The sequence below is a fragment of the Meles meles genome, chromosome 11 (genome assembly GCF_922984935.1).
Source record: "Meles meles chromosome 11, mMelMel3.1 paternal haplotype, whole genome shotgun sequence".
NCBI classification, from domain to species: Eukaryota; Metazoa; Chordata; class Mammalia; order Carnivora; family Mustelidae; genus Meles; species Meles meles.
In genome coordinates, this window is record NC_060076.1 from 23803804 (window position 1) to 23829133 (window position 25330).

Consider the following 25330-nt stretch of genomic DNA (forward strand, 5'->3'; position numbering starts at 1 on the left):
AAATTCTCTAAATGCAGCTAAAATTTTCTCTATAGTGATATATCTTCTTGACTTTTAAAATAAATTTTTTTTTTATTTTATTTTATCTTAATCTTTATCTGAAGTCCCCTGAACTTGTCATCCTAGGTTTTGATATGTTACTTTCCAAGAATTGAGAAGTTTATGTGAAATTGCGGATATGAAAAATTTTCATATAGTGCTGTCGAGATATGTTATCAGTAGATAATCCGACATGCAGAATTTACTGAGGGATTGCGTTGTTTCCTGCTATATGAGTCTCTACTTGGAAGTCCTGTTCTTAGTTATTTTTAGGCTCAGTATGTCCCCAGTCTCAGCTCGTAATAACTTGCTCTATCCATATCTCTGTTTCAGTTTCTATGTAGTTCTTATCTTTTCTCTGGATATTGATCATATATAGTCACTTATATAAACTGTATAGACTTGTTTAGAGACCTTTTTTTGTTTTTGCTACATTTTTTTTTTTTTAAAGATTTATTTATTTGACAGATAGAGATCACAAGTAGGCAGAGAGGCAGGCAGAGAGAGGAGGAAGCAGGCTCCCAGCTAAGCAGAGAGCCCGATGCGGGGCTCGATCCCAGCACCCCGGGATCATGACCTGAGCTGAAGGCAGAGGCTTTAACCCGCTGAGCCACCCAGGCGCCCCTGTTTTTGCTACATTTTGCCTAAACCTGCCATTATACATTCTTACCTTCTCTTCTAGTTCTTAGAGAAACCGTATAACAGTATGAGCTTCCATTTGTCTTTTTCTCTCCTGCTCTTCCATTTCACTCTCCTTTCTTTGCTTCTTTGCAGAGGGTCTTCTTGACTGCTCATGTCAAGTTTTTTTTTTTTTTTTTTTTTTAGATATTATTTATTTATTTGAGAGGGAGAGAGAGAGAGAGCAAGCAAGAACACAAGAACAGGGGGAGGAAGAAGCAGACTCCCTGGAGAGCAGGGAGCCCAACATGGGGCTCGATCCCAGGACCCCAGGATCATGACTTGAGCCCAAGGCAGACGCTTAACTGACTGAGCTTCCCAGGCTCCCCTGCTCATGTCGATTCTATTCATTTTTCATATCCTTTTTTTTTTTTTGCTCAACCCATGCTTCAGTGAGCTTTTGCTTTCCTGAACTTGGATAACATGTATTACTGAACTACTTTTTTGTGGTCTAGGACTTATGCGAACTGAGCTTTTGAAGGAAACTTATTGGTTATCTAGCTTATTCTCCCAGCCAATAATGGGATTCTCTAACACCATTAGAGTATCCACTTCAGTTTCTAATAGCCATCTCAAATATAACATACCAAAAACTGAATTTCAGCTCTTCCCTTGCTTGTGTGTTCTCCTCCTGAAAGTCTAAGTATTTTGGCGTAAATGACCACTCCATTCTACTTGCTTAGGTGAAAAGCTTCTGAGTCATCCTTGACTACATTCTTTCCTTTTGTTATCCACATCCAGTCTGTCAGAATTCCTTTTAGGCTTTATCTTTGGGTAATAACAGGGCAAGGATGTCAGATAATTCCTTCCCACAGAAAGCAAGAGCAAAACAGCATAAAATTATTAAAAATACTGGGAAGCCTGGGTGGCTCAGTTAGTTAAATGTCTGACAACTCAGTTCATTATCCTAGGGTTCTGGGATTGAGCCCTGTGTTGGGCTCCCTGCCGAGCAGGGAGTCTGCTTCTTCCTTTCCGCTTGCCCCTCCCCCTGCTCATGCTCTTTCTGTCTTTCTTTCAAATAAATAAAATCTTTAAAAAGTTATTAAAAGCACTGTATGAGGGCATTGGAAAACCATCAGTTAGGCAACAATCTGAGGAGTATTTGCTCATGAAAAACTGTTCCTGAAGCTGGTAAAACAGGTAGTTTGTGGCTTTCGTGCTTGGAGTTTTTCTCATTCTGCCTAGCTTGTGAAACAGAAACCTGAAGCTTTTCCTGTGGGAGGTAGTAGACTTGGTTTGGGGCTGGCAAGAGAGCAGCTATAAATTAGAGGGAGAGATTCTGGAAGCAAGAGAACCATGAAGGGCTTAATTATAAGAAGATTAATCCTAAACTGATATCTGGGAGACTCCAAGGAGCCCTGTGCACTTTGGAAGCTTGGAGAATTTGCAGATTGTTTGTGCCTTTGATTGCATTTCTCAACTCACACATCTTAGGCTGCAGAGAATGAAGATTCCTATTGTGAGCATGATTTTTGCCAAAATCATTTGCTGACTGCTAAACTATGCAGGCTCAGGGGAAGGCTTTAGGCTTTAAAAAATAATAATAAAATAAAAAACACTGAGCAGAAACATCAGTGACAGGGAGGGCAGATTTGCAGCTTCACTACAGATAAGTTAATTGCTTACTGAAACAAACGACAGCTCTCAGAAGAACAAAACAAAATCCAGAGTTGCTACAACACATTTAAAAAAAATTTTTTTTAACCAGAAATTACTAGACATAAAAGAAACAGATAAGTGTGACTTGGAGGGAGGAAAAAGCAGTCAAAGAAAGGGGTCCTTAAGTAGTGCAGATGTTGGATTTAGCAGCTGTTATAAATATGTTCAAAAATTAAAGGAAAGTATGGTAATGTATAAATAAATGCAGATGCTCAACTGAGAAATGGAGACTATTAAACAGAACTAACTAGAAATCCTAGAGCTGAAAAGAGCAATAACATGAAAAATTTACTAGCTAGGCTCAACAGCAGATTTGGGATCCAGGAGGGGAAAAAAAGAATGAATTTGAAGAAAGATCAATAGAAGGTTTCTAATCTGACGAACAAAATATTTTTAAGATAGTGGATGAGGAGAGACTCAAAGATTTGTAAGATGATAGCAAAGATTCTAACAGATATGTAATTGGCATCCCAGAAAGTGAAAGGAGAAAGAGAAGAATGGAAAAAAATATTTGAAGAAATAATGATCAAAAACGTGTCAAGTCTGGTGAAGAACAATAAAATAGCCAAGAAGCTCAACAAATGCTGAGTGGAATAAATACATATAAAACAAAACCTAGATACCCATCACAGTTCAACTACTGGAAGCCAAAAAGATAAAAAAAAATCTTGAAGGAAGCAAGAGAAAAATTACACATCACATGCAGGAGAACAATAAAACAGGTAACAACTGACTTCTCGTAATAAACAGTGAATACCACATGACATTGGAATGACATATTTAGCCTTGGGAAGAAAACAACTAGTCAGCCAAAAATTTTATATTCACTGAAACTATTCTTTTTTTTTTTTTTTAAAGATTTTATTTATTTATTAGAGCATGCACACATGAGAGTGAGAGAACAGGGAGCCTGATGTGGGACTTGATCCCAAGACGCTGGGATCATGACCTGAGCTGAAGGCAGACACCTAACTGACTGAGTCAACCAGGCATCCCTCCAAAACTATTTTTTGAAAGTAAAAGCAAAATAAAAGTATTTCTAGATAACCAAAACTGAGAATTAGTTAATAGCAGACCCACAGTATAAGGAATGCTAAAGGAATTCGTTCAGACTGAACAGAAATGACTTCAGAAATAACTTGTATCCAAAGGGAAGAATGAAAAGCACTTGGTAAATATGTGGATATATATAAAAATTACATTCCCCCCCTTGTCACTTTATTTAAACAACAGGACTATTTAAAGAAAAGTAAAAACATAAAAAACACTGTATTATAGAGTTCATAGTACACATACATGAACTATATGTGTAACCATAGCACAAAAAGAAGACTTGGAAAGAGAATTATACTGGTATGAAGTTCTTATATTTAATTGGAAGTTAGTATAACTTGAGGTCGTTTATGATAAAGATGTGGTTGGTTTAAGATGAATAGCAACCATTAAATTTTAGAGAAACTAAAATGCTATACTAAAAATATAATTGCTTTACACAGAAGGCAGTGAAAGAACAAGAATAGGGATGAAACAGAAAGCAGATAGGAAAATGGCAGACCTAAATCCAGTCATGTCAGTGGATATATTAAATATGAGGCAATTAAATAATCAAATGGCAAAGATTTTCAGTCTGGTTATAAAATAGCAAGTTCTAGCAAATGGTATCTATAAGTGGTTTACCCTTGAAATTCAAAGTCATAAAAAGACCGATAGTGAAAGGATAAAAAAAAGATATACCATGCGAACTGTGAACATAAGAGTTATAAATTATATTAATATCAGACAATGTAGTTAAATATTACTGAAGACCAATAAGAAATGAGATCTTTCCATAATGATGGGGTAATATTGCAGTAGGATATACCGATTTTAAGTGTGTATGTTCCTAACAATAGAGCTCTAAAATACATGAAGCAAAATATTCAGAATTAAAAGCAGAAATAGTTAGGGATTCAGTAATACTCCTCTTGCAGTAATTGAGAGAATAAGTAGATGCAAATTAATAAGAATATAAAAATCTTGAAAAACACTATTGGCCAATGTGAAGTGACAACAGCAGAATCATGTTCTTTCGAGTAAACATGGAATAGCAGGATAAACCATATGCTCAATATGCCTCATTTAAAAATAATAAAATACAGGGGCACCTGGGTGGCTCAGTCCGTTAAGTGGCTGCCTTCAGCTCAGGTCATGATCTTGGGAAGTAAGGCCCAAGTCAGGCTCCCTGCTCTGTGGGAAGTTGGCTTCTCCCTCTGCCCCTTCCCCTCCTCATTCTCTCTTTCTCCAATAAACCTTTTTTTTTTTTTAAGATTTTATTTATTTATTTGACAAACAAAGATCACAAGTAGGCAGAGAGGCAGGCAGATAGAGGAGGAAGCAGGCTCCCTGCCGTGCAGAGAGCCTGATGCAGGGCTTGATCCCAGGACCCCGGTATCATGACCCGAGCCAAAGGCAGAGGCTTTAACCCACTGAGCCACCCAGGTGCCCCTCCAATAAATCTTTAAAAAAATAGTAAAACGTAGAGCATGTTCTCTGGCACTGGCTTGTTTCTTTTTATCTCTCTGTCTCCTTTTTTTTTAATTTAGAGAGGGGGAGAGTGGGAAGGGCAGAGGGCGAGAAAGAATCTCAAGCAGACTCCACGCTGAGTGGGGATCCCGACACAGGGCTTGACCTTCCAACCCTAAGATCATGACCTGAGCCCAAATCAAGAGTCTGTCACTTAACTGATTGAGCCACCCAGATACCTCTGTCCTCCTCATTTTGTTTGTTATTTAGCAGGGTAAATTCCGAGATGCAGTTTCATCTGTTTTTTTGTTTTGTTTTGTTTTACTCCGCAACTTTACTAAATTCTTTGATGTCTCACACTGCGTCATAATTGTATAAGCTCATGCAGTGTTGATAAAGCTTATGTGTACTGTAGACACATAATGTGTGTGAACTGAATATATTTACCTATTTGTCTTGTGTATGGGTATAAATATTTGAATATATCTTTTTATGTAATTTTTCTTGAAGTTGTTGAGCTTGAAGTCAGAGAGCTAGTGTGTACTTTTTATTTTCCATAGTGAGGGTCATAGGACATTATGTGTAACAGCTGTTCCGTACAGGTTTCTAAATTAATTGAAACTAAGTGTGTAATTATTTGACTCAAAATCATTGTTCCAGTAATAGTGTAGAAAAAGAAATGTTAAATTGGGCTTATTTTTTATTGAGATTCTTTTCTCTCCTATCCATAATACAGGTACATCAAGAGAGTGTACACATGATTGAAGTCACAAGCAATTTGATTAATGAGACTCTAGCAAATCACCCTGAGTGGGCAAAGTAAGAATGTTATTTTGGCAAAAATAGAAATGGATGCCCTAGGTTTAGTATCTGTTTTCACAAAATAATCTTCATTGATGCAGCTAATTTGGAAGAGAGATTTGATGAATGTTGACATTTTTGCATAAGAATGTCATGTTTTGAAGGATGGTGGGAGAGGGATGTACATAAGATTTGGGGAACAGTTTATGGTCAATGCCTTTATATTTGAAATGAGATTTATAGTTTATAATATGTTTATGATTTGCAAAGCACCTTTACCTACCGTGTGTCCTGTGTTCCTCGCAGTGACTGAGGAGATTAGAGAGACTGTCCCCATTTCATACACAAGAAATCAGGATCAAAAGTTAAGCAAATTGAGATAATCCCCCAGTGGCAGAGTTAGCAGTGTTTCCACCTTGTATCTTTTTTTTAAAGATTTATTTATTTTAGAGAAAGCTGAGCTAGAAGAGGGGTGGAGGGAGAGAGGTAGGGAGGGAATCCCAAGCAGATTTGCAGCTGAGTGTGGAGCCCAGTGCGGGGTGTGATCTCACTACCCTGAAATCATGACATGAGCTGAAACCGAGTCAAATGCTTAATGGACTGAGCCATCTGAGGGCTCTCACATTGTATCATTTTGGAGGCAAGCTTGGCAATCTGTGGCTCAGGGTGAAATCCAGCCACCTGTTTCTATAAAGTCTTTTTTTGTTTTGTTTTGTTGTTGTTGTTTTTTAAAGATTTTACTTATTTATTGGTTAGAGAGGGAGAGCACAAGCAGGGGGAATGGCAGGCAGAGGGAGAAGCAGGCTTCCTGCTGAGCAAGGAACCAATACAGGACTCCATCCCAGGACCCCAGGATCAGGACCTGAGCTGAAGGCAGCGCTGAACCGGCTGAGCCACCCAGGCATCTCTGTAATTTATCAGGCCTCGTAGACACTTGTTAGTCATTAAAGATCTATTCAAATACTAATGTGAAGTCTCATAGTTTAACACTAGAGGTTATAATTTTCCCCATAAAATGTCGTACCAGGTAATTGAAAATATTCAGCAGTTCCTTCAAAGCACTGATAAACTAGAATAATTTAAAAGCTACTTAATTTTTTCCCAAATCCCACCTCTATTTAAAGATCTCAATTTCCTGTTCATATCTTCATGCTTAGATTATTACATTTGTAATCATCTCTAAAGTTTTGTCTTAACTTGCTGAGAAATATTTGAGAATTTGCCAAAAATTTCAGAAATACTTTATTTGGAGTATAGGAAGAACTGGTTAATATTAAAGGTTAAAACCTTACCAATTTGAAGTTGTACTTTCTAATGTATCCAGAATGTCTTTTTCTTTGGTTAAAAACAAGTGCTTTCCTAGGTATCATTACATTTTGTCAGTGGCAGTTGGCTTTCTCTTTCTCTCTCTCTTACACAAATACACGTGCAAGCTAGCTATCACTTGCAATTTACTATATAAAGTACTACAAGGATATAAAACTGCTGTAAGTTGAGAACGTTGTGCATTTGACTTGACTCTTTCCCATAAGCCAGCTCTGTAGTGTGTGTCATAGTTAGCCTCAGGAAGGTTCTTAGTTACTGCTTGCCTTGGCTTTTGGGCATCACTCATGGATAGTTGAAATCAGGACTATTCAGTTTGTGAACGTCAACATCTGTAGTGTACAACCCTCTGAGGTACAATATAAGGAATATATGAGGGGCGCTTGGATGACTCAGTTGGCTAAGGGTCTGCCTTTGACTCAGGTCATGATCTCGGGATCCTGGGATCAAGTCCTGTGTCAGGACTCCCTACTCAGCGTGGAGTCTTCTTCTCCCTCTCCCTCTGCCCTTCCCCCTGCTTGTGTGCGTGCTCTCTCTCTTTATCTCAAATAAATAAGATCTTAAAAAAAAAATAAAGAATACGTGAAGATATTTCTCCTTCGGAAAGCACTGCGCATATGAAATGTGTTATTGATTAAGTCAGATGATATAGCCTGCTTAACAGGATAGTGGGGAGGCCGTCTCTCATGGCATGAAGAGAAGTTTTTTCTTTCTCAGTTCTTTACTCAGTTCTTAGATCAACGTGTATGAGAATCACTTTCAGAGCTCATTAGGGTCCTGGTTGCGGGGCCCCAGCCCTGTTTCTTTTTCAGTAGGTCTGGACCTGGGCCCAAGAGTTTGCATGTCTAACACGTTTCCGAGCAGTTCTGATGCTGGAATAAGGCTGGTGCTGAATAAGGCAGATGATCCAGGATGTGTATGGGCAGAGAAACCAGGCAGAGCAGAATGAAAGGGAGGTTGTGGGGAAAGTGGGTCTAAAAGCTAAGGAGAGCTTGAACAGCCTCTCAGTTGGTCGAATTAAGTGTTAGTCAAGGATTCCTGCACAGGATTCATTTGTATCCTCGTGTGAGGACTGACTAATAACTTGTCAGTTCCTGATTGTTTAAATACATGGAATTCCAAGAGTTACTGACATTTGTCCACTAAAAATGTACTAGTTTTAATTTTTTCTTTCTTTTATTTTAAATTAGTTGGCTTCCTGAGGCTCAAGTAGTCCAAAGAGCCCTCAATTCTGCGGCTAACAACGTGTACCAGTATGGAAGAGAATGGATAACACACAAGGTAAGAGAAGAGCCTCTCTCTGCAGGGTCTTCATTGGTAGGGGCCTTCTGCTTTGATGAAGTGTAAATGGAGATTCTCTTTAGAACAGTTTCTGTTTTTGAAATATGCTTAAATCTACAGGTCAACGAGAAACATACAATGAAAGTAAACTTTCTGGAAGATTGTGTTTAATGGTGCTAGTAGCCTGAACAGAGAGGTTGGTCCTTTGCTTCTTGCTCAAGGTAGTTACTCATTTGCCTTAGGACAGAATGATCATTAAGATTGGGTGGTCAAATAAGACTTTGTGGAGAAAAAAATGGTTGTTAGCAAATATTAAATATTATTATCTGCTGGTGACTGTGCCTGGCAGTTTCCAGTTTGTTTCATTTAATCTTTCTAAGAAATCTGCAGTAGTCTAAATAGTTTGGCCCATTTTGCAGAGGAAGAAGCAGGCTTAGCAAGGCTAAGTAAATTCCCAGTGGTCATGTAGTAAATGGCAGAGCTTGGTTTCAGACTGAAGACTGCTTGTAAATCCCTTGTTGTTTCTGCTATAGCGCACTGGAAGAGCTTGCTCGGAACTGGGCTAGGTGCTTTGCTGTGGAATCCTGTATTTTAAGGAGTGTGCATGTGAACCAAGATATAGAGGTGGGACTGTGCTTGAGGAGATTAGCTTGGCTGAAGCTTTATGGAAAGAAATGAAGGATAGAGGATAAGGCACAATTATTGCAGGTAAGGGTCCTTTTCTGTGATACAAATTTGGAATCTCCCCCCCCCCCCAGTATTACCTATGGGAAAGAAGGTAATTTGGAATTTTAATATATATAATTATATTTTTAAAAGATTTTTATTTATTTGACAGACAGATCACAAGTAGGCAGAGAAGCAGGCAGAGAGAGGAGGAAGCAGGCTCCCCACTGAGCAGAGATCCTGATGTGGGGCTTGATCCTAGGACCCTGAGATCATGACTTGAGCCAAAGGCAGAGGCTTTAACCCATTGAGCCATCCAGGCACCCCTGGAATTTTAATATATTGAAGTAATTAGGAACATCTATGGATTGACAAGATTTGTTGCAGTGAGATGTATGTCCAGGAAAAAAGTATTGGTATGTGATTCCTTGTTTAAAATTCAATAACAAAAATCTCAAATAAAAGTTAACCTTAAAAATTACAGTACATACATGTGTATAGTAATCTAACCTAAGAGTGGAATTGTGGTTGAGTAAAAAGTTAAAAGAAAGATCTGTGTAACTGATTTTCTTGAGTCCGTGCCAGGTGACCTAATTGAATGCCACATGGAAGTCTTTAAAAAATAAGTTTATGGGTATAGCTCTCCTAACTATCATAGAAAATCCAGTCAGCCATTGCAAAAGCATTTTAGACTTCTAAAACCGTGTCTTCTGAAAGCAGAACATTTAGTTTTTTTGGTTTTTCTGTTTGAGTTCTGGAATTCTTATCTATTTGGGAAGAGCTGGAGAAATGTGCCTAAGATTTTGTAGAAATAACTTTCAAATTACTTAGAAGTTATGTTTGAAACCTTTTACTCTAGCCTCGAAAGGAAAGGCCGTTGAAGAGAGATGGGTCTTGCTAACAAAGGTTGTAACGTATTCATCATCCTGATTTGGAAGACAGGGGAATAGTATCTAAAACTAATCATTGGCTATCCATTGACTGATGAATGGATAAGCAAAATGTCATGTATCTATATGGTGGTGTATTATTTGGCCATAAAAAGGAAGGAAGCACTGATACATTCTGCCATATGGATGAACCTTGAAAACATTATGGTGAGTAAAAGAAGCAGTCAGACTAGATACGTATGATTCCATTTATATGAAATGTCCAGAAGAGGTATATCTACAGAAAAAGAGAATAGAGTAATGGTTTCCAAGGGTAGGGGAGATTGAGAGAAATTAGGGAGTGGTTGCTAAGGAGTGTGGAGGTTCTCCCTCTGCCTCCCACTCCTCCTGCTTATGCTCGCTCCCTCTCCCTCTCTCTCTCTCTGTGTCAAATAAATAAATAAAATCTTAAAAAAGAAAAACCCTAAAAACCATTGAAATTATAGAAGTTGAAATGTAGAAATACTGATTCCCTTATTTATTTTAGAATTTTAGAGAGAGCAAGCTCAGAGTTGGGAGGGGGAAGGGAAAAGGGACGGAGAGTGACAGAGGGAAAAGGCAAGGGGGAGAGAGAGAATCCCACACAGGCTCCTTGCTGGAGTGGGGAGCCCAGTGTGGGGCTTGAGCCCACAACCCTGAGATCATTACTGGAGCCAAAATCAAGAATTGGATGCTTACAGGGAAATACAAATCAAAACCACAATGAGATATCACCTCACACCAGTCAGAATGGCTAAAATTAGCAAGTCAGGAAATGACAGATGCTGGCGAGGATGTGGAGAAAGGGGAACCCTCCTCCACTGTTGGTGGGAATGCAAGCTGGTGCAACCACTCTGGAAAACAGCATGGAGGTTCCTCAAAATGTTGAAAATAGAACTACCCTATGACCCAGCAATTGCACTACTGGGTATTTACCCTAAAGATACAAACATAGTGATCCAAAGGGGCATGTGTACCCGAATGTTTATAGCAGCAATGTCTACAATAGCCAGACTATGGAAAGAACCTAGATGTCCATCAACAGATGAATGGATAAAGAAGAGGTGGTATATATACACAATGGAATACTATGCAGCCATCAAAAAAAAAATGAAATCTTGCCATTTGTGACGACGTGGATGGAGCTAGAGCGTATCATGCTTAGTGAAATAAGTCAATTGGAGAAAGACAACTATCATATGATCTCCCTGATATGAGGACATGGAGAAGCAACATGGGGGGGTAGGGGGTAGGAGAAGAATAAATGAAACAAGATGGGATTGGGAGGGAGACAAACCATAAATGACTCTTAATCTCACAAAACAAACTGGGGGTTGCTGGGGGGAGGTGGGACTGGGAGAGGGGGAGCGGGCTATGGACATTGGGGAGGCGAGGCGAACCATAAGAGACTATGGACTCTGAAAAACAACCTGAGGGTTTTGAAGGGTCAGGGGTGGGAGGTTGGGGGAACAGGTGGTGGGTAATGGGGAGGGCACGTTTTGCATGGAGCACTGGGTGTTGTGCAAAAAGAATGAATACTGTTACGCTGAAAAAATAAATAAAATGGAAAAAAAAAAAAAAAAGAATTGGATGCTTAACCTCCTGAGTCACCCAGGTACCCCTGTAGGGCTAGCTTTTCTAATAAGCTCAGATCTCATCCAGCTAAAATTGGGTCCTAAAGTATAAAAGGGGATAAAGCTAGGAGAAGAGGTCATACTCAGAAAGGGTAGAGGTTTTTAGGGTATGTGTAGGTATGAATAGAGAAGGTTTCTGTCTACCTGCTGTGTACTGTAACGTTAAAACAGGATGGTGTTCTGGGTCTGTGGTTGGCAGCACCACAAGTTTGAAATGACGCTGAATCCTGCCTTCAAAGTCATGGTGTTGTAGAGTCACTCTCTGTCGTGCTGTGATAAAGGGGATCCGGGTTTGAGCTAGTGCTTTATTGCAGTGAAGACCACTAAGCGGGCAGCCTAGACTGGGGACTTTTCTGGTTAAAGAAGGGTCTCAGAAACTGAGCAGACAATGACAGAAAGAGTTGGAAGTAGGAGGTCTGTGAGTATCTGACAGTCATGATACTTAAAAGACAAATTACAAGTAATTAAAGGAAATTAGGGTAATTGTGACTTACAGTTATTTTGGGCAGTTTGCTGTGTTAGGTGTTCTTTGTTCATGGGTTATAGATACTGTAGTTGAAAGAGTATTAGAGTTTTTAATCCTACCTCTGCCAGTTAGCTGCCTGACCTTGGGTCTGTCATGGGTCCTTTCTAAATCTGCTTGCTCATCTTGAAAGAACAAAGGTGATAAAAACTTTTTTCTTCCTAACTCTTGGGGGTTTTGTAAAGATCACATAATGTAAGGGAAAGCCATTTGTAAATTGTAAAATGCTGTGCAAAGATAAATGGTTTTTATCATATTCACTCATTTGTGTTTGGTTTTTGAATAAGTAAAATATAAAAGAAAATATTGGGCAGATATTTTTGCATCCAATATATCTAAAAACTGGTTCAGATATCTGTAAGGACAGTGTCAAGAGAGCAAAAGGTGTGGATAGGACACACAAAAGAAAATACACATTGAAAACCAACATGGAGGAATGGTCACTCTGGTAGCTGAAGAAGAAAAGTAAAAATAATTGGCTATAGTTTTACACCAGTTAAATTACCTAACAGCTTATCTGTCCATAAGGCTTTGGAAGAATTGGTTTATTCATACGATATTGGAAAATATTAACTGGTACAATCCCTATAGAAGACAGTTCAGCAATGCATAGCAGGAGCCTTTAGTAAAGTGCCTCTTTCCTTTGATTCTTGTACATTTATCTTACTATTAGTAATTAGAAGGTTGTGTGCAAGGATGTTCAATGCAGTATTACTTGTGACATTAAAAATTGGGAATCATCTCTGTTTTCCTTGATCAGGTAAAATAATACCAAAACTTAATGAACTGGGGTGCCTGGCTCGCTTATTTGGTAGAGCGTGCGACTCTTGATCTTGGGATTGGGAGTTGAAGCCCCCAAGTTGGGTGTAGAGATTACTTCAAAATAAAAAAATCTTAAAAAAAAAAGAAAAACTTATGAACTAAAAATAGAACCATTAAAAATGAAGATGAAGGTTAGTGATGAAGAATTCTAAATTATATCTATAAATGGGCAGAAAGTTGCAGAGGATATGGAAAAGTAGAAACAGTTATGCTAAGAAAGTGAGACTAAAAATTAGTATTTATCTTTTAAAAAATGTCTTTGAGGCACCTGGGTGGCTCGGGCAGTTAAGCATACAACTCCTAATTTTGGCTCCAGTCATGATCTCAGGGTCATGGGACTGAGCCCGTGTGAGTCACTGCATGGGGCATGGAGCCTGCTTAAAATTCTCTCTCTCTCAAATAAATAAATAAATTTTTTACTGTTATGTTGTGGTTTTAATAACAAAAATATGGGGTATTATAATGAATAATTATCCTCAAAGTTATCTTGTCTCACTGTACTTGATTACTAGAAACCCCACCAGTCTCATTAGTCATAACTCTGAGACCTGATGTTTCTCAGTGAACTATAGGAAATATTTGTGTTTATAGCTGTGGTCCTAAAATTTTACTTAAAGTTCTGTGGTAATTTTTTTTTTTAAAGATTTTATTTATTTACTTGACGGACAAAGATCACAAGTAGGCAGAAAGGCAGGCAGAGAGAGAGGAGGAAGCAGGCTCCCCGCGGAGCAGAAAGCCCGATGCGGGGCTTGATCCCAGGACCCTGAGATCATGACCTGAGCCGAAGGCAGAGGCTTTAACCCACTGAGCCACCCAGGTGCCCCTGTGGTAATTTTTTTTTTAAGATTTTATTTATTTATTTGACAGAGATCACAAGTAGGCAGAGAGGCAGTCAGAGAGTGGGGGGAGCAGGCTCCCTGCTGAGCAGAGATCCCGATGTGGGGCTCAATCCCAGGACCCTGAGATCGTTACCTGAGCCGAAGGAAGAGGCTTAACCCACTGAGCCACCCAGGCGCCCCTAGTTCTGTGGTAATTCTTATACCGGTGATAAATGTAACATGAGCTTTCTGTGTAATGGATGAACATTTGAACCACATCCAACAGACTTTTCTCTGGGCAGATAAGACTTGCTAAGTCAGTGATCATGGCTTCATATGTACCATTCTCTAAAAACCTGAAGTAACCCTTTCAGAGACCCAAAAATAGAGAGAAGCAAAAAGCCAAGAAAGGCAAGGAAATTCACTAGGAATATTGAAGAGTCGGGTTTAAGAAAAGATCATAAGGTGGTTAGAGGCCATTAAATAATCTGGCGCATTTTAGTTTGATTTGGAACAAATGTGAAGACCCAGCATGAATTAATTTTACTGGATTTTTGTCTGAAATATTAAACAGATCATATCTGTATTTCTTTCAGCTTCATAAAATTCTGGGAGATAAGGTCAACAATACTGCTGTAATTGAAAAGCAAGTACTAGAACTTTGGGACAGATTGTATCATTCTTGGTTTGTAAAGGTAAGTTATTTTATTAGAGGATTTCAGTCGCAATTTATTTATTGTAAAATAAAAGTCTTTTTATTTTACAGACTCATTGACTAGATAGATATTAATTAGGTGGATATTAACATTAGGATGTTATTTATTGAAATTCTTAAGTTACAACAGGTCACTGAAAGTCCCCTTGAACTGATGGTTAATCTGCATGCAGGGCCCAGCAGTCCCTGTGACGTCGTGTTTTTCATCCTGTGTTCATTATCATCAACAGCATCTTATCTCATTGTGTAGAACTGCAACGTGTAAACCATTGTATATAATGTTAATTTTTCTAATGGCCACTTAAAAAATGAAAAGTAAACAAGTGAAATTAATTTTAGTATTTCACTTAACCCAGCATACCCCCAATGTATTATCATTTCAGTATGCAAACAAATAGAAAAAAATCATAGTGAGATACTTTATATCCTTTGTTTTTTTGCTTACAAGCCTTGGAAACCTGGTGTATGTTTTATACGAATGCCGTTTTTGGACTCTCCAGTTTTTGAACTAGTTCCATTTTAAGTGCTAATAGCCACATGTGATTAGTGGTTATTGTTTGAGATAGTACAGCTCTAGACTTTTTTTTTTTTTAAGGAGGTAAAATAGATCCAAAAGTTTGGAGATCTTGATTTTTAATCACCTTTACCTGTTACCTATGCTGATATACCCTTACTTCAGAAATTCTGATGGAAAATAATACCATTTTCCACTAAACATAAAAATGCTGGTTTTGAGAGCAGCTGGTTGTGTGGGGTCATGCCGTACATGGGGTTGGCAGGGCCTGTGGGCCTCCAGGAGCACGGCTGTGGAAGATGACTGTCCAGTGGGGAAGGAGGTAGAAAACGGGACAAGTTGGAGGTCAATTTTCACAGGGTTGGCAGTAAGGAGAGGAGCATGTATAGATCAACCTCTTCACTTGGGGTGGAAGGGAGGAACGCTCAATTTCAAATTTGAATTTGTTGCTCAGTGACCAGTTTTTATTTTTCCCCTGGGACAAATTGAGGGAACAGTGTTCGTTTTTGTGGGTTTTAGAGTGGAGGTTAGAACTGATTGCAGAATTTGTAGGTAGTTATTTGCTGAAGAACTGGTCGATTGGAAAGGTGTCTTTTTCCTCTGCTAACTCTGGGGCTTCTGGTTACAAACAGCATTTTCTATCCCTCACCTCCTTTAAAAAGCTTCATTTTATGGTTCAGGAAGGTCAGTGTTTTAAAAGCATAGGTTTATAAGTAGGCAGGTGTATTCCTTTCTTTTTGTCTTTTACTAGGACCTGAAGTTTTCATTGCACAACGAAGAGTGATATCACTGTGCTGTTAGCAAAAGTGTCAGAATGCAAACAAAATATTAAGAAACTACTTCGGTTTCTAAATGTTAACCTCACTAGTCACTTTGTTTATTCGTATCTCTTTCAAATTTAATAATTCCTGCATTCTTGTCAGTGTAATTGTCTTCCATATAGAGTTCGATTTGCTCCCCATTCTTGTTTCTTTTTCATTTTTCCCTGTTTTGTCGAGATACAATTGACATATAACATTGTATTAGTTTTAGGTGTCCTGTATGTTCTCTCCTCTTGCTGTCTTTATCTTGTGTGGAAGACTGATAAAGGAGATGAGGAAAGGAGGGAAAAAGCAAAATGGGAGACCCAAAAAAGGGCAGAGGGCTGAAAAGAAAAAAGAGAGTAAATGCTGTGTTGGTGTACAGTGGTACAAATTGAGGGATAAAGTGTGTTCACAGCTGCATTTAGGAAGAGACCACTTGAGCTAGGCTAACACGTGATACTGAGAAGGTAATAGAAAAATACAGTTCAGGTCTTTAGGTGGAGTTCTTAGTTGATTTCTTAAATAACGCAAAATTTTTCACCCTTGAGTAACTATTAAAGTGCCCAAGTGGACCTAAACCGAAATGGGGTATTTATACTTTTCCTGTTTTGGCTGAAGATGGAGATGTCACATCTGAACCATTTTGTTCCGTAGAACGTAACGCACTCTGGAAGGCACAAAGGACAGAAGATGCATATAAGTCGTCAGAATAGCTGGCTGGGAGACATCCTGGACTGGCAGGATATCGCTTCCTTTGTTCACGAGAACATTGAGACATTTCTTTCGGTAAGAAATAGTATTTTTAGTTTAACTGGACTTAGAAATAAAAATAGAAGTTCTAACTTCCAGTTTTCCCCGCAGCCTCAGAGGCCTTTGGTTACCCTGTTTTTAATGCCACGACATTTACAATTTTGAGAGTTCTAAATGCACTAGAAAGCCGTCCAAAAGCCATAGGCCTCAGGGGGAGTAGTTCCCTGGTGGCTGAAGAGTCACTGAGCAGTGCTGAGTCAGAAAGTATGTGTGCAGTGTTGTAGACTCCCATTCTGAGATACAAGTACCCCATCCTCTTACGCTGACTAGAACATCCCCAGGATGGAACCTTGGAGAGAGAATGGCCTTTCGGTGGGCAGAGTCTTTGGTAGATGGCGATATGGTTCCCTTTACATTAGAGAGACTGGATGTTCTTCAGCCTACTCTCCAGACACGTACCACCCACGTCTGCCTTGTGTGCTAACGGGTCAAAGGTGGCAAGGAAACACTCTTGGTTCCACAGCATGTTTTGTAAACATGTCTTGGCATGCGGCTTTTCACTGAGAGGAGAGGAGAGTTTTCTTGTGAATAGACTCATGACTTTCATCAAACTAACAAAAGTTGAAGTTTGCAATGCTCGATTTTTATTTTTATTTTTTATTTTTAAGTAAGCTTTACCACCAAAGCAGGGCTCAGACTCAAAACCCTGAGGTCGGGGAGTCAGACACTCTACCAACCAAGCCAGCCGGTGCCCTGCAATGCTAGATTTTTTTAAATTTAATTTTTATCAAACTAATAGATGACCATAGTGGAGAGTCAAAAATATTTTTTTAGTAAAAAATAACAGTAACCTGCTTTGTGCTTCCCCACTTCAGTCTCATTTTCTAGAAACAGCTGTCAATTCTCTTAGCTTTCTTTGGGTATTTACCTCTAAATTTCCAAAATAACCTGTTGGTCTTTCTTGGTTTTACAATTTTGGTATTATATTTTGGCTTCCTGATATGGAAGATGAAGATGAAGATGTGATTTTGAAATCTCCCCATGCTCTCTTACACCACTTTTGGGGTTTTCTTATAACTCCTTTGGTTCTTCCCCCCCGTTCCTGCGCTCACACTTGTCCTTCCTCCCATGCACCTAATATAGCTATCACAGTTTGGAATTAAATCTAGAAATTCATGTCCTTCAGTTCTAAGACTTTATGGTTTTGATAGTCCCCTCCCTGTTTCCTCTAGTCCAATGGCCATGAAACTTTTTGGTCTGAAGATTCCAGAGTATTTGTTTTTGTGGGTTCTGTTGATTATTACTGTATCAGCAGTTAAAACTGAAACTTTAAAAATATTAATTCACTAAAAATAACATTACATATTAATGTAACACATTTCTTATATCTGCAAAGCAACCTTTTTCTAAAACAAAAAATAATTTTTTAAATATATGTATTCACTCAGATATTTATTTATTTTTTTTAAGGATTTTATTTATTTATTTGACAGACAGAGATCACAAGTAGGCAGAGAGAGGAGGAAGCAGGCTTCCCGCTGAGCAGAGAGCCCGATGCGGGACTCCATCCCAGGACCCTGGGATCACGACTTGAGCCGAAAGCAGAGGCCTCAACCCACTGAGCTACCCAGGCACCCCCAAAAATAATTTTTTTAAAGACTTTATTTATTTATTTGTCATAGAGAGAGAGCACAAGCAGGGAGCAGCAGGCAGAGGGAGAATCAGGCTCCCCACTGAGCAACGAGCCTAATGCAGGGCTCAATCCTGGACCCTAGAATCATGACCTGAGCCGAAGGCAGACACTTACCTGACTGAGGCACCCAGGCATCTCCAAAACAAAAAAATTACTTTGTGAGAAGGGTGGCTTTCTTTTATATTTTTTGTAAATCTGTTTAATGTCTGGATTCTCATACCTGCTTCTATATTCAGTCAGTCGGAATACATTGTTTCGATTGAAGTATATGAACAAAATCTAGCCTCATAGGGATATATAGTTGGAAAAGAGGAAAGTCTTTTAATAGCCTTTTCGGGTAATTGTGGTTCTTCTTTCATACTACACCAAAACTCAACAAATGGTATTTCTTAAAGGTTAGTTGCAGTGTGGAATTTGAAACCATATCAGTAAATTTTTTTGCACTTATATTAAAGTCCATTGATCTGTCTTGTTAGAAATGGGCGTTTTACTCTTGCATGTTTTTGTGATATGCACTGGTCATTTAGAATATTGGTTCACTGATTTTTGTACATCATCTAAATTATCAGCACACATTCTTACAGAGTATAAAACAATCACATTCTTAATAGTACTACCTATTTCATCAGAAAAAATCTTAAGGTGTCGATGTCAACCCTTGATCAAATTTTTTATTTCTGCCTTCATACTTGTTATAGACAATAGCTTTAACATTCTGAACCTTTCTGCCTAATCCCCTGGGGCACACAGAAAGGTTCCTTGATTGTTGTTGGAGAACTGGCAGCCTACAATTAATGTATTCAGTTAATTTCTTAAGAATCACCACAGAGTATTTCCTATCAGTGTGACCCAGAAAGTATTTAAAATTTTTTTGATAAAAATTCCAAAATGACAGAAGCCCCCAAAAGAATGCATGTAAAAATCACAAGTAAGGGCATTGTTGATTTGTTTTTTGGAATCAGTGGTGTTATTCATTCATTCTTTATCCCACAAGGTCAGATGGTCAGTCATGCATATTTTTGTAGGCACTGCAAAGCATTTTCAAGATTTTCTGTAAGGAGTTATTGTAAATGAAACCAGCCTGCAAAACCTCTTCCATGAAGACTGAGCTGAGCTTTGCAAGAAACGCCAGGGACAACAAAATATGCCTTTATAAATGGTACATTTGAGATAGGAAAGGAATGGGTAGGCTTTTCATAGAACAGATGGTATAATTTGCACATATGACAAAAAGCAGAACTGCTGTTTTGGAAAGGGCACACCAAAATAAAATCAGACATTAGATTTCTGGTCCCAGCTCTAGTTCCACTTGCTAGCTCCAAGGCCCTTGGGCAAGTTTTTAAAAATCTCTGAGCTTTGGTTTGTCTCTCTTTACAAAAGGTCATATCATCTGTTTTGCTTCTGTCTCAGGGAACAGACGTTATTATGAGGGAATTTAAGTTCATGAGGCGATAGGAAATGAAAACATACAGGCGTCCCATAGATATTGTACATCTTTTAGTAATATTTAACAGGTATTAGTAACTTTCAATAACTGGTTCTAGTGAATTTTCAGGTGATGGATTAAGTGAACACTATTAAGTCTTGATATAAGGGTCATCGTCTATCTGAAGAAAGATTTTCAGCTGCAGAGTTCTGTCCTTGACCTATCTGATCATTTCTTTTATTACGATTTTAGTGAAATCATCCAAGTGATGCTTTTGTGTTTGTGGGTGAATCTAAGTTGGAGGTGGCAAGGGGGGGAGGCAGCTAATAAGACAAATACTAGAATTTTCATGGTCTGCACTTGTGATCCTATACAGGTTGCATTCTGGAATATTTTCCTGTAGGTATTTTTCCTATAAATATCATTTTTACAGTTATATATATCATGCTATATATAAAGTTTTTATTTCCTGCTTTTTATTTATTTTTTTTTTTGTGTGTGTGTCCAAATGATTTCTTTTTTTTTTTTTCCATTTTATTTATTTTTTCAGCGTAACAGTATTCATTCTTTTTGCACAACACCCAGTGCTCCATGCAAAACGTGCACTCCCCATTACCCACCACCTGTTATTTCCTGCTTTTTAAATAACTTTGCAGTATATCAGAAAATGTTTTTCTGTGTTATAATAGAGCTATCTTTAATGGCTACCTAATATGATTTGGAGATAGGTTCACCATAATTTTCCTAACCATTTTCCTTACTATTCAAGGTTCACATGCTTTCAGATGATTTTTTTTCATTTAAGAAATACTCAGTTATTTTCAGTTTCTGATACTCACACGCTTGTAGTAAAAGCACAACAGAGAGCTGTAGAAACTTCTTTCTGGAGGATTCGTTCTGATGTTTAGCTTTCCCTCTCCATCAGATCTTAGAGTCTCTGTGGATTGTCATGAGCCGGAATGTGAGCCTGCTTTTCACCACTGTCACGACGCTCCTGACCATCCTCTTCTACAGTGGGACTGCCCTTCTCAATTTCGTGCTGTCTCTGGTATGTACAGGTAGATAAGTGCGTGATATCTCTCCTTCCTCAGTAAAGCATGTTGTGGTTCCATTTATGCTTCCTTCCTGTAGTTTCCAAATGTGATTTTTTAGGAGATACTATCCTTTGTTTTGCAGATAATTTTCCTGACCACACTATTTTATCTATTAAGTTCCAGCGATGAGTACTACAAGCCAGTGAAGTGGGTGATAAGCCTGACACCACTATCTCAGCCTGGTCCTTCTTCTAATATTATTGGCCAGTCTGTGGAAGAAGCTATCAGGTAGGGAGAAGATGTATGCTCTTCTTCTTTCCATCAGAAACTGCTGTCTGTGAGAAGCCTGTTTTCTGTCGTGAGCCTTTCAAATAACATTCGGTGCTAAACCAGTGGCGGACCTGTTCTTTTCAGATATTTTTATTTCCTTTTGAGAGAGTAATGTGAGCAATCCAAGTGTTGATAGGAAAAAAATTCAGTTTCAGTTTCAGTTTCCTGCTGTCAGTCCTGTGAGTTACAGCTTTACCCCATTGTAGGCTTTTGCTTTACCTACAGCTCCTGTCATCATGTCACTTGCTGGGGAGAACCCCTCTGTCTCACACATACACCTTCCCTTCTCTGGGAGCCCTCCTGTTCTCAGGCCCTGCAGCTGTGCCCAGGGAAGGGCAGCAGATGGTCTTTCTGTTTTTTCCTCTCTTCCTCTGTAGCCAGGCTGTCCCTTTGCATAAGGGTAGATCGGACACTGGAAAATGCAAAGTTTCTAGTTATTTTCAAGTCACAGGCTATGTGTGTATCTCACAAGTTCTGGCCAGAAACTTCTGTCATGTCGTGCAGGCTTGGCTTCTGAATGAGATATTCTTTACCTTTTTTTCTTCATATGCTCTTTCCAAATCATTGGCTAACCCCCCGACCTTGCCTTTCATCTTTGTCATTTTGGATAGGGAAAGGCCCTTGCAGCCCAGGCCTATCTCAGCTCCTTCCCCACCCTTGTCTCCCATTGCTTTTAGCTCATTAGGATTCTACTGTATTTTTACTGCTTACGAATAGTTGTCCAAATTAAATCCTCATGTTATCCATCAAAGCTGCTTTTTCTAGTAAGTTGTTCACTAAATGGTCTTAAACTTATCTTGAATAGTGAATCTTTGGCTGGCATTTATGTTTCCACTTACTTTTAAGAAATAGCATTGCTTGCAACTAGTCTTTTAGAGAAATCTTGATTTGACCTGATAATTCTGTCTGACTGATCTTGGCTTATTTGTGTTCATTTAACAGCTGTTGAGGATACCACTTTGTCTCTGGAAAACCCTCAGTTACATTCAAATAGCATGCATGTTCCTAAAGTACATTCTTTCTAGAAAATTTGCTGGGTTATCTTTCTTTTTCCTATTAGCGAGGCCTGGGTAAAGTCTTCATCAATATCTTGCTTCCTTTATTGGCCATCAGGTAGGATTTTAAAAAATGCCCTTATCCTCTGTGGTGCTCTTGGGTATCCATGTGGGGCCATCCATGTAAAAATTCCAAGTTTTGGAGTTTATTATCTAATATAACAGTTTGCAGGGTGAATCTGTCTTCAGGGAGGACACCTGTTGGCTTTAGCATTTATGGTCATTGGGTATCATCTTTATTGAGTAAATAAAATGTTGAAAACCTTAGCAATAAATTCATGTCAGTTTATCTAAATGACCTCCGTCTGACTCAGAGAAGTTTATGTAAATAACTCAACCAAAAAGAAAAATAACCTACTTTCCCAATAGGCTGAAAGTATTGAATCAACCATGTCAAAGGTTGGCAGAATCCTTTATTCAGTGTGACTAAAGCTAAGCCTTACAGAAAAATATCTATCTTGTCCCATTAAGAACCTCAAGAGAGTTACTTCCTTTTCCTGAAATAACCTTTATTAACACTGACTCTTATTCTCACAAAACTCTTATTCTCACAAAAGCTTTTCTGTTTTCAAATCACAGTTCTTGAATTTTCTTTTGTTCTGCTTTCTTAGAGTGAACCATTGGTCAACCGTTCCTCTGTCATTACAGTCAATTTTCTTTTCATACCAAATATGCCAGCTCCTTTGTTTCAAACTTAGTTCTTTAATGTCATGATTGCTTGGAATTGGTAAGCAGAGCTGTGATTTGTACCTAGGTCTAGCTGATTGAAAGGACATAGTCTAGGCACCTGGCTGGCTCAGTTGGTGGAAGATGTGACTCTGGATTTTGGTATTGTGAGTTTGAGCCCCACAGTTGAATATAGAGTTTACTTAAAAATAAAATTTTTTTAAAAAGCAAGCAAGTAAGCACATATCCTTCTGGTATTCCATGATGCCTTCTTCCAGGAAGACCTGGTTGGGGCAGAAGATTATAGTTTAATTTGTGGCAGTGTTGGGACTGTTCAAATGGACACGTAAGGCTGGCAGCTAGAAATTCAGGTCTTTGGCTCATCAAGGAAATTTGAGGTTAGAAAGAGTATGGTCATCTATAGGGAGAGGAAATACATATGTGCCTTTTCACAAATTAGATTTGCCTTATCTTCTTGGAACTGTACACACTAATTATGCACTATAGCAGTAGGCCATGTCTTGGTTCCAAAGGATACTGGTATCAAAAACCATTCATTTTTGTCATATTTTTGATATAAGAAAATGTCTAAACCCTTAGTACCAGAACTATAATCTTAACAGTTGTCAAAACTGAGAAATACAGTACAGACCAGATAACTTGTCTGAATCATTTGTGTAACCACAGTTATGTAAATTAAAGATTTTAACTCAAGATAATTTTTAGTGGTCCAGGTGCTTTTTGTCTTTTTCTTTACTGGGTCAAATTCAAGACCTAAAATGGACAGGTTTTACACAGATATCTCTGAAGAACCTTCTCATGTATGTAAGATAACAATGAGCTCTAGTTCTCGAGCGCTTGTCAGATTTTTCATTCTGAAAGATTGTGTTCAAGATGGAATGTTTCTTCATGGACAAAGATTTTAAGAGGAAAAATATTATACACGTGATTATGAAAATGTTATTATAAAGTCCTGAGAGTGCAATTTAGTCTGTGATCAGCCTCCATAAACATCAACTGTTAGTCGTCGTCACTATTGCGGTCAAGTAAAAATCATTCGGCTCGTTTTATATGACCCATCAATATGTTGAAAGTGGAATTTAAATTGGGAGTTAACTGCATGGCCAGGCAGCCAAAGTGTCTTGGCTCTTGAAGCTTCACCTTCTGAAATACGTGGCTATTTTATGATCACCGTCCTGTTGAATTTTTGAATCTCAGTTACGATTCTCAGTTCTGAATAAGTAAGTGTTTTTTTCTAAATTGGATATGTTTGTGTGTTCATTTGGGTTTTCATTTCATGAATTTTTATGTTAATGGCATGTATCCCTTATCCCCAAACCATTCTCGTCCCTGGAGAGCATGTCGTGTCCTGAATGTTTGCATCACACCCTTCTCCCCTGATGCTCCCATTCTGCTTGCTCTGGTGGAGATATTGCACATTACTAAGTTGCATGTTGTCACTGCCTCCGTGCAATTTAGTGTGTGTGATATTTTCACATGAGTGCATGCACACGGGTATGGCTCTTGCTTGTGGGATTACAGCTTTTCAGTGCTGGTGGGTGGGAGTCCTAGTTATGAATTGGATGGGAGAATGTATGTGCTGTAAGATCTCTTTCTTCTTTTTCTTTTTTTTTTTGGAACGTGAATGTATTTCTCACCTCTGCCCCCCAACTCTGGAGAATTAAAAGTATTTGGATTAAAAAAAATTAGTGTCGCTCATTCAGTAAATCAGTATTTCCATTTTTGACTTTGAACAAATTAAATATTCATTGGAAAGAAATTCTCATGAATTTAAGGTTATATGCATCTGTTTAAATTAAAATGTATAAGGAAGAGTTTAAAGCTGTAAGAAAATATATTTTTGTTTATTTGAAGAGCTAGCTCTCCAAACAGTGGAATAGAGAAAAAGAATCTCTTATACATACTTGGGAAAGTCAAATTAACTGAAGTTCTTAAATAATAACCCACTCAATAAAAATAATGCCTTTTTAAACTACTCGATTATAGATCAGTTTAATAGTCTTAGACCTTTATGTCACGTTTCCATGGAAATGTCCTTAAGAAACTTTGTCTTGTATTTAGTTTCCCATTGTGCTGCTCTAAAAATTGTTAAATTAATTTTAATAGCCTTATAATTAGTGTGGAGGTACAAATGTTTGCTATTTGTCTATATGATTGAAACAGCCCCTTGTTAGTTTTTTAGTTAGCATTAGACTCAGCATCCATGATCATTGGGCACTGTCAAAGACACAAAATCATGTATTGATGTATAAAAATATTGAATTAATATTTCTACTGCCAAGGACTCCGTTGATTGAATGTGATGTCACTGTTGTATGCGTCAGTGTGTGACAATGACTCACTGTTTTTTCCAGTGGGGATGGAAAGCTTCCACAGGAGCAGCCTCTCTGTGCTCCTCAGCAGCATGCTAGGTCTGCTTGTGCCATGTGGCCATTCCCCTCTGCAACGGGGAAACCCAGTGTCATCTGGGTTTCTGTACATTTCACCATAGAGCTGGGTCTCTGGGGCAGATGAATCAGGAAATGGAAGGAGAAGTAACTTTTCAAGAGAGGTTAGGTAGTAATGAAGAGAGCTGGGGGATACTTTTACCCGATTGGTAATTTTATCTGCTGTGTTTCTGGAAGCTGGCCTGCCCTGTCGTCTACTACCTAGCCTTCTCGGAGGGACAG

At 38.5% G+C, this 25330-nt stretch overlaps 1 protein-coding gene across 4 annotated transcripts in view; it reads left to right on the plus strand.

Annotated features, from left to right (window-relative positions):
• The window catches only part of TMEM245 (transmembrane protein 245), a 96995-nt gene that overhangs the window by 42043 nt on the left and 29622 nt on the right, over window positions 1-25330 (plus strand). For all 4 annotated transcript variants that reach the window (XM_046022710.1, XM_046022711.1, XM_046022712.1 and 1 more), the window contains 6 exons: window positions 5615-5697; window positions 8193-8283; window positions 14251-14349; window positions 16341-16472; window positions 20481-20603; window positions 20732-20877. In XM_046022710.1, the coding sequence (XP_045878666.1) occupies window positions 5615-5697; window positions 8193-8283; window positions 14251-14349; window positions 16341-16472; window positions 20481-20603; window positions 20732-20877 (674 nt within the window). The remainder of the gene's footprint in view (window positions 1-5614; window positions 5698-8192; window positions 8284-14250; window positions 14350-16340; window positions 16473-20480; window positions 20604-20731; window positions 20878-25330) is intronic.